Source organism: Danio rerio, chromosome 24 (genome assembly GCF_049306965.1).
Source record: "Danio rerio strain Tuebingen ecotype United States chromosome 24, GRCz12tu, whole genome shotgun sequence".
Classification (NCBI taxonomy): domain Eukaryota; kingdom Metazoa; phylum Chordata; class Actinopteri; order Cypriniformes; family Danionidae; genus Danio; species Danio rerio.
In genome coordinates, this window is record NC_133199.1 from 9,094,755 (window position 1) to 9,105,000 (window position 10,246).

Sequence of the window (10,246 nt, forward strand, 5' to 3'; positions counted from 1 at the left end):
AGGCCACTTAATATAAAGTGGGACCATGTTCCTTGCAAACAAATTTTTGTTGCGTGCTAACAGACCACTGTAATCCACAAATGTGGGTTCACAGGCGAGTTGTGCTCTCAACGCAGGGAAATGGAAACAAAACCTTTGTTGCGACACATTTATAAACACAACACTGACGACCCATCTCTCTGAACAATTCTTCTTCTTCCACTTGTTTTGATTACAGTTGCCAACACACTGTGGCATCTCTCTGCTGTCTGAACACTTCGAAGCTATATCATGCATATTAATGAAGCGGCATCTCGTTCCCAATAGAGCATTGCTAATTGGTTCGAACCAAGTCTTTCTCATAAATTGATGCTGAAAACTCAAAGACGTCACGTTGTACCGGCCGGTACAGACATCCAGTCTCCACACTGGAATTTACACAAGGATCTCATGGCCTTGACGCAGCATCAAAATTTATTTCAAATCGGAAGAACAAATTTGCTTAAAATAAAGCAAAAACAACCAATTTTTACTTTTTAGTAAAATGTGTCCTTATAGTGTTTTTAGCAAAGTGGGACATATATATTACTGTCAACAACTCACAAACTGTGTTTTGGTGTTTTCTGACCCTTTAAGAACACCACCAAGTACAGTGGAGTTAATTTTAACATTTAACACATTCTAGGGAGCTAACGCATGAGATCCTAAAGAATGCATGCAAATACATTTAAAGGTATTGATGAATTCTCAGCTTTAACTGATGGCTGTGTGCTCACCTGGGCTGATTCTGGACATTGGTGCTCCTCCAATGGGCGCAAGAGGTTTACTCATCAGAGCTGAGGTGTCCCAGAAGTCTTGTTGCGACTCCTTGCTACCCAAAGATTGTGTGTTTTTGCTTATTAACCCTAGGACCGACACAATCATTCTGTAAAACCTCAGACTAATTTAAGTAAAAAAAACAGCCCAATAGTTGTTGACATGAAGCCATTTGCTGCATCAAAAGATCATTTGATATAAAAGTTCAGTGATATGTTTGATGAAGAGATGCAATGCAAAGCTCAACAAGGTTCAGGTTGCAATAACAGTAATTAGTAGGGATGTAACGATTCACCATGAGCCGGTGGAAAGTCGATTAAAATATGTGATGATTCAAACCGGTAGAAATGTTGAACGAATCGCGATACATTTTTTTTGAGTTTAACCAGCACATCAGCGTGCGAGCAAAAGGTGGGGCGGCAGAGTAATTAATAGTAATTAATACTTAACTAATACTTAAACAAAAGACATTTACTTGGTTACTTAACAGAACACCTAATATGATGCACATAAACAGTCAGGACAGTGAAAAACGTCACAGACGTCTAAGCAAAAAACTATTAATAAGCTAAACCACATGGTCTGGAGGATTTGCAGCTGCGAGTGCTAGGGAGATCACACAGTGCATCAGTGTTTTCAGAGACTGAAAGAGAAAGTTGTTCTGTTACAGAAACAGGTATTAGATTATTTTTCACCTCTCCTTTTCAAATTAGTTTATGCATTTTTTAATAATTTGCTTATTATTATTGAATATTTAAAAATGTACAAGATTAAGTGTATCGCACTGATACTTATACTAATTATTTACATTCATAATCATGTTCACCTCCTGTCTCTATCCAAATATAATTAGTCATTTTATAATCAGTTGTTCTGCTTTTCAGCAGGGCACATTGTAAATGTGCAAAGACCTCAGCTTATGCCAAAAAACAGGGATTGATAAGTTGATATTTCTTTAAAAAAAAAAAAAAAAAAAAACAAGCGGCAACCTCCCGCTCTCCCTCGGGAAGCCAATACGGAAGTAACTAAAACTGCAACTCATAGACTGGCCTTTGGGGGGCTGGCTCCATGAAGTCCAGGTGATTTCTGACTAAAATGGGAAATTGGCCATTTTTACAGCTGATAAAAACATGTTTAGAGCCTAGTACAAAAGCTGGCTTTGGCACATATAGCTATGATTACCCTTCATGACAACTGTGAGGGGGTGATTTTTTTGTTACGTTTTTATTAAGTTATATTAAGTTTGCAAAATTAAGGGCATGGCCACTTGAGTGACAGCTAGGTCTCGCTGCTCGCTGCCTTGTCACATCAGCTAAATCCGGCTATTTAGCCAGCTAGCTCAGCATATACATCATATTTTTGTTTGGGTTAATGTTTCTTTACACAGTCAATTGCCTTTTGGGATTATTTCCAACATTTATCAGATGATATGGCATGCTGTGTGCACTTAATTGTGCTCACAAACTGTTCAAGTTGTCTCCATTTCCCAGGTGATTGAAGTTATATACTTATATACCATCTCTATAAATGTGTTTGCTTTATTTAAGATCATTTATAATGTTCTTTAGAACTGTAAAGCACTCCAGAATCTGACAGATTGATTAGCTGTAGGCTCTAGAACAGACATCGCGTTGTCATACAGTGTTATGCCTGGATTTCATCAATAGGCTTTCGTTTACTAACATACTATATTTGAATTGAAGTTATATTTGACTATATTTAAAGTGTTTGAAAGTAATTCACGTTTTCCTCCTGTTGAAAAACGTCATAAGAACAATGCTTAGTGGCTCAATGTGTTACAACAGTGTTTTTAAAAGGTTAAACACTTTATTGATATAGTGTACAACTAAGCACATGTGGTCAGAACACAAACGAGTCACAGGTGATAAAGTATTAAGCGTTCACCCAAAGTAAAGTCTGTCTAAGCCAGGTCCAAGCAAAATGCCAGCAGGTTTCTGTAGCTCCGCTCACTCTCTACCTCTTTGCCCTTATTTAGTATCCCTCATGGGTGCTGCGATGACACACGAACAAAATGGTGACGGTTGGCCATGCCTACTTGTAGCTTCATTTGCAGTGGTTAGAAACCTATCGGTGACGTCACGCATACTATGTCCATATCTTTTACAGTCTATGTAAAACATAAAATCCCAGCACAGTCACAGAGTTAGTGTGTTATTTATTAATATTTGTTTATATTAATTAGTTTTTATTATTCTTTTTTTGGGGGGAATTTGTTTTTTAAAACAGCAATTTAGTTATGGCAGGAAATGTATATTTTGCAAAAAAAAAAAAATTAAAGCTCTTCACCTTACATTTGTTTCCAATAATTTAGTTAAAAAACCGTGACAAAACCGTGAATCGAGACATTAGAATTAGAATCAAATTGTGAATCAAATTGTGAATGTCAGGTGAATCGTTACATCCCTAGTTATAAGGGATGCTACTTTTATATATATATGGCCAGACAGAATCTGCAGATTTATTTATTTTTTTTATATATTTCTGTGCAGAATTTTGTAAAAATTTGCAGATTTTTGCAGAAGGATTTTGGAAGTATCATAACTAAAACTTAATATACTTAATATATGAAATAAGAAATAACAAATTTTTAACTTTTATTTAATGTTTACAATCTAAATCCAGTCAGATCAACTTATTTAGTAATCAAAGCAAGTTTCTCACATAATATAATCACTAAAAGACAGAAAATATGACTTTTCAAACTACTGTAAATAAATCCAATGTACATTTTCATATTAGTCAATAATATTACTAATATTAATTGAAAAACTGAAATTTAAATTTACACACATTTACACAAGTAAATAAATAGACTCAATGGGCTAAAAATCTGCAGATTTCTGTCTGCGCAAATTCTGTGTGGGCCTATTTAAGTGACTAAATAAAATTGAGCTCCTACCTGGCATGTATCTGGATTGGCGTAGGTAATGCTGTCTGGCTGAGGAGGTGCTCTGATGACTGGAATCTGACTGGTTCAGCCTGCTGGTGTTCGGTAACTTAGTCACAGTGCTAAATGTGTAAAGGGGTTTCTGTTCCTTGGGCCTGCAAAGGTTTTGAAATCATAAATAAAGAAAAGGATGTCATTTCAAAAGCTATAACTGACAAGTACAAGAAACACAAAATCCCTTTTAGAAGTGCCAAGCCTAGAATTGTGACAATATCCTTGATAATACTAAAACACACACACACATACAGTTGAAACCGGAAGTTTACATACACTGTATAAAAAAGCACAACCATATAAACAAAAGTCAGATGTTAATGTGATTAAACTTTTTCTCTTTTAGGTAAGTTAAGATTATCAAATTGGTTTCTGTTATGCTTAATAGCAGAATAATTAGAGAGATATCTTTTGAGAAATTGTTATAACTTTTCTTCAAAGTCAAGTTTACATACAATAAGATTATTCTGATTAAAAGCTCAGATGATGATGTCAAGGTTTTGGAAGTTTCTGATTAGCTAATTGAAAACATCTGAGTTAATTGGAGGCACAACTGTAGAATAGTGTTTAAGGAAAACCTCAAACACACTGCTTCCTTTTGTGACAACATGGGAAAATCAACAAGCCAGAATCAACAAAAAAAGCAAGATTACAATTTACTAAATCACACTGGGAAAAGAATAATTTTTGGAGACATGTCCTGTGGTCTGATGGAACTAAGATTGAACTGTTTGGCCATAATGGTCAGTGTTACATTTGGAAATGTGCTTAAGGACAACAAAGTGAATGTTTTTTAGTGGCCATCACAAAGCCCTGATGTCAATACTATAGAAAATTAGTGGGCTCAGTTGAAAAAGCTTGTGCAAGCAAGACAGCAACAAATCTGACTCAGTTACACACATTCTGTCAGGAGGAATGGGCCAAAATTCCTTTAAACTATTGTGAGAAGCTTGTGGAAGGATACCCAAAACATTTGACCAAAAGAAAGATTAATTTCTTTCATAAGAAAAATGGTGGCGTGCTCAATACTTATTTTACACGCAACCTAAAACCATGCTACCTTACCTAGCATTTAGGTGTTCTTATGCATTTGTATTTATTAGAGCATTACGTTACATTAGCAATAAGCTAATGACAAACACTAAGCCATTAAGAGCATTTCATTCAAGCTCTGATGCTGTTTTAGTCGACAGTAAGGCTGCTCCTTAGGTTTTAGAAGAGTACAGTTGAAGTCAGAATTATTAGCCCCCCTGTTTATTTTTTCCCCCAATTTCTATTTAGCGGAGAGTTTTTTTTTTTCCAACACATTTTTAAACATAACAGCTTTAATAACATTTCTAATCACTGATTTATTTTATCTTTGCCATGATGCCAATATATTTTTCTAGACACTTCTATACAGCTTAAAGTGACATTTAAAGGCTTACCGATATTAATTAGATTAACTAGGCAGGATAGGGGAATTAGGCACGTTATTGTATAACGATGGTTTGTTTTGTAGACTATCGGAAAAAATATAGCTTAAAGGGGCTAATAATTTTGACCATAATGTTTTTGTTTTGTTTTGTTTTTTTAATTTAAAGCTGCTTTTATTCTAGCCGAAATAAAACGAATAAGACTTCCTCTAGAAGAAAAAATATTATCTGACATACAGTGAAAATTTCCTTGGTTTGTTAAACATCATTTGGGAAATATTAAAAAAAAGAAATTCAAAGAGGGGCTAGTAATTCTGACTTTAACTGTATTTTCATTGTACAGTAATCAGTTTAAATACTACTGATATTAAGCTTTGAAAATGATCATACTGTGGGGTAGTTTTCTCCTCCTCAGGACCTTTGCTGGGTTTTTTAGAGAGGGACGCTGCAGTATCAGAGCAGTCGGAATCATCCCAGCTGTCTGAGGGTTTCATGTTGGTCTGTCCCCACCTTCGACGTCCATTCTTCAGCCCCATCAGACTGTTCTCTCCTCCGACCACCTCATTTTAGAAACACAAAGCATCATTCAAATGATGTTCATAGAAGTACTCAAGTGCAATAGAGATATACTACAGGTAATCTTTTACATATTTTAGGACCACAAGCTACTTTAAAGGTAAAAGAAAGGTGGATATGCCACAGGGGATTTATAATTTGGCACGCTGAGTCGCATCTGTTGCACAATGTAAATTGTTACTTGCTGAACCCAAAATAGTAATAAAAACAATAATAAAAATCACTACGCAGGTTCAAACACACATTGCTTAATACACAGGATGTACAGCGATAAACAAATATCGTTATATATGAAACAAAATTAAAGAATTAAAATGTTACAAAAGTTATTAATTTCTACATTAATATAACAACCACTACCTTCATGCCTCATTCGTCTTTTTTTTTTTTTTGTTTACCCATGACAATTTGCATTTGTATAATATGATAATTATTAGCAGTAGTATTTATTATACTCATTTATATTTGTTTTAATTAAAACTAGTTTAAATTTGTCCGACTGTCAGGTTTTGGAGACGTATGCATCAACATATGGGGTATAAGAATAGGAGGTGTATTTGGATATAGAACGTAATTTAGTAATAGTTATGAAACAAATCTTTGCGCTTAACAAACAAAATTAAATATGTAGGCTAATGTCTTCAGTGGAGTGCGTACAACACTGTTTCCTTACTCCATCAAAGTAAAGGAGTAAAGGAAAGAGTGAAAGTAAAGTAAAGAGAAAGTAAAGAGGCTGAATGGAGGAGGCTCGTTCTTTATCCTTGCTGCATATGGTTCGTTTAACCATTTTCCTGCTAGTGAAGCATTCAGGTTTCCACTTACAGAGTCTGCCATGTAAATAACAAATGCGCCATGTCATAACACAACTGACTCTTAAAGGGAATGGGAGAGGAGACTCATCCATAACTCATTAGGAAAATAAGCACAACCCTGTTAGACCATGCGGCAGGGAGCAAACCGTATTTTCCCTCCCTAAAATATCAAATGTGGATTTGGACATGCCCTTAATGCTTCTGCGCTGCACATTTTAGACTTTGCGCCTAGATTGTTAAAATAAAGCCATAAATAGCAGTCCAACATAGGCATGGGGTGGTAGAGGTTTCTGACAGTATGATATACTTGGATAAAAAATATCATGGCTTAGGGCAGTGGTCACCAATCTCGTTCCTGGAGGTCCGGTGCCCTGCAGGGTTTAGCTCCAACTTGCCTCAACACACCTGCCTGGGTGTTTCAAGTATACCTTGTAAGACCTTGATTAGCTTGTTCAGGTGTGTTTGATTAGGGTTGAAGCTACAATCTGCAGGACACTGACCCTCCAGGAACAAGTTGACAGAGCAATGACAGAATGAACAAACCCATCATTTGAAACTCAGCTTTTTCAAATATGTACAAAATTCAATCAGGAGTTGGAGGTTTTGTACCTTCTGTGTGTGTAGAGCAACAGTGTCCGTCTGTGTGAGAGACTGAGGCAGAGGAATCTGCTGGAGTGGCTGATGTGAGTTTCTGCTTTGGCCTTTAGTCTGTGATGGCAGCACTGGTTCTGAGACAGATTGCATCTCTGATCGGAGTTCACTAGGCAGGACTGCCTTTACCGGAGCCTTCCGTGCATCAGGGGTCATAGGACGGGGGCCCAAAAGTTGTCCCACTTGGAAATATGGGTATCTGAGTGCCTAAAATTATATTTAGAAACAATTAATTACACAAATAACAATTCTGTCTAATGAGATCAAATCTTAAAAAGTGTGTAGATGTCAAAAATTTAAATAACCCTTTCAAGGTTCTGTAATTGATTTATATTTGGGTTGAAGAAACTACTTTTAAAAAAACAAAAAAGCCAAAACTACTTTAATTCTATTCCACGCCCAATTTATTTGGTCCAGGATGCCTGTTTACATTGATATTTATTATGCATTAATATTGGGTTCTGAACTGACACATTTCCATCAGATCTAAAGAGCACAATTATTAGCCAGCTGTATCTTAACAGGGTTTATACACATTTTTACTACTAAAATTGCATGACTTTTTCAAAACTTTCAAGTACATTTTCATGATGTAATGTTTCATGTAATGTCAACATATACATGATAATAAGAAAAACAATGACGATTACATTTATTACAGCATATCATAGAATGCCTATACATAAGGCATATACATAAATACATTTTGGTTGTCATAAATACATTTTATGTATATGCGTGTATGTTTTGCTTGTGTGTGTGTGTGTGCGTGCGTGCGCTCGCTCTCTCTCCCTCCATCCCTCCCTCTCCCTCTCCCTCTCTCTCCCTCTCTCAATTCTCAGGATCGCCCACTCCAGTATCCCATTCGTCCGTGAAGACGTCAATCTCCATTCCACCCTGTGAAGTCATCACCTTCACTACCAATCAGAATAGAAGCTCAAAGTTTAAAGTACAGGGAACCTCGTTCTGCTTTGCTCTGTCTTGCTTTCTTTGTCTTTGCTAGCTTTTTGTGTGTGTTTTGGCTTGCTGTTATGTGCTATGATGATTTTGATCTTGTTCTTGGTCGCTGTTACCGTCTTGTATGTGTGTATGTGACAATTCCCTGATCTCTGGTGTCAGCCCTCCCTTCTCCTAGGATTCGAGGAGTTTAGATGTCACGTGAAAAACCTCGCATCATGCAGATAACTCCACTGTCTAAACACACAAGCTTAGAAGTGAGCACCACCCGCTGGAAGTTTTCTCCGTATTTTTGGTAAGAAGAGTAGTTTTAGTTGTAACGTGAAAACGCTGAAGATGTTTTGTTTGTTTATTTTAAATTAGATAGTTTAGAGGTTAATTTCAGCTAGATTTGGGGTTTTTGATATATTGCTTTCATTTATTTGGCTCCACTTAATTCTCGTTTCCCTGTCCATAATATATATATTAAAAATATTAAAAAATATTATATAGATCTCACAAAAGAAAAATTAATATATATATATATATATATATATATATATATATATATATATATATATATATATATATATATATATATATATATGTATATATATATATATATATATATATATATATATATATATATGTATATATATATATATATATATATATATATATATATATATATATATATATATATATATATATATATATATATATATATAAATTTTTCTTTTGTGAGATCTATATAATATTTTTGCTGCTTGACTTTTCACTTTTGTGAATAAATTTACTTATTTTTGCAGTATTTTGTCGTTTTGCTATTTTGGCACCAATTCACCACAAAATGTAATCACATTAAATGTTACCTCTTTTAAACCCTAGAGCCAAACTTGAAAGTCGTAGCATGCATTAATAGTAGGTTCTGAACTGACACATTTGCATCAGATCTAAAGAGCACCATTATTAGCCAGCTGTATCTTAACAGGGTTCATACACATTTTTACTACTAAAATTCCAAGACTTTCAAGAACATTTTCATGATGTAATGTTTCATGTAATATCTACATATACATGGTAAATAATAAGAAAAACTATGACGATTACATTTATTACAGCATATAATAGAACACGCAACAATCTATTTTGTTTAAATTTGTTTTTTTATATCTATGTAAAATTGATTTTAATAATGTTTACACAGCACTAACAATGTCAGAGCAAGTTTTTGGCCAAGGACAGAAAATAAGTAGACAACTAACCTATATTCAAGTAAGGGCTGCACAATATTTCGTTTCATCATTGATATCGCAATGTGTTCATCTGCAATAGTCACATCGCAGGATACGCAATGTTGGGATTATGGCTTAATATAGAGTTTAATCATAATGGATATCTCCATATCATCTGCATGCATTTTAAAAGAGATAGTTCACCCAAAAATGACTTACTTATTTGTTAAACTAATTTCCATGACTATTCCAAAACTTTGTGGGTTTTCTGTTTTTCCAAAACTTTTCCAGGCCTGTAAAATGCCATGACAAAATTACATGACTTTTCCAAGTTTGCATGACCGTATGAACCCTGTCTTAAAGAAAATGTCTTTTCCCCAATCATAATGAAAACTTGGTGGATTTATTTATGTGCTTTCTAAATATGATAAAACTAGATATAGAATAAATAGAATAATAGAATAAAACTTCTAAATATGATTTATCCGACATGACTTGAATGCACCATAAGACCTCATCATAGGGCTGTCGCAATAATCGCAATATTGATATGCTATTGATGAATAAACTACGTGTGATTTGAAGGACATTGACAGAGTGAGAAAGAGAAAGAGAGATAGAGAGACAGCGAGATCAACTGAGCATGTGCATCTTGTGGCAAAACAAATGTTACTGCACTGACTGACAGCCCATCTAGAACATGCAGACAAACACTGACAAAAAGTTTGCACACTGCATATAAATCTCTGGGGTCGCGTTAATATGCATCACATATCTTAAAGAGAGTGTTATAAAGCATTTATCTTATTGTTGAATGCCAACCGCAACAACTGATCAAAAATGAAACACATTATTTGATTAATC

General features: G+C 34.8%; 1 protein-coding gene across 26 annotated transcripts in view; it reads right to left on the bottom strand.

Annotated features, from left to right (window-relative positions):
* The window catches only part of mak (male germ cell-associated kinase), a 37,621-nt gene that overhangs the window by 6,041 nt on the left and 21,334 nt on the right, over positions 1–10,246 (bottom strand). For 15 of the 26 annotated variants that reach the window (XM_005162564.5, XM_009297291.4, XM_005162563.5 and 12 more), the window contains 4 exon segments: positions 7,170–7,418; positions 5,563–5,732; positions 3,716–3,858; positions 756–884 (listed from right to left, as the gene is read on the bottom strand). In XM_005162564.5, the coding sequence (XP_005162621.1) occupies positions 756–884; positions 3,716–3,858; positions 5,563–5,732; positions 7,170–7,418 (691 nt within the window). 26 annotated transcript variants of the gene reach the window in all.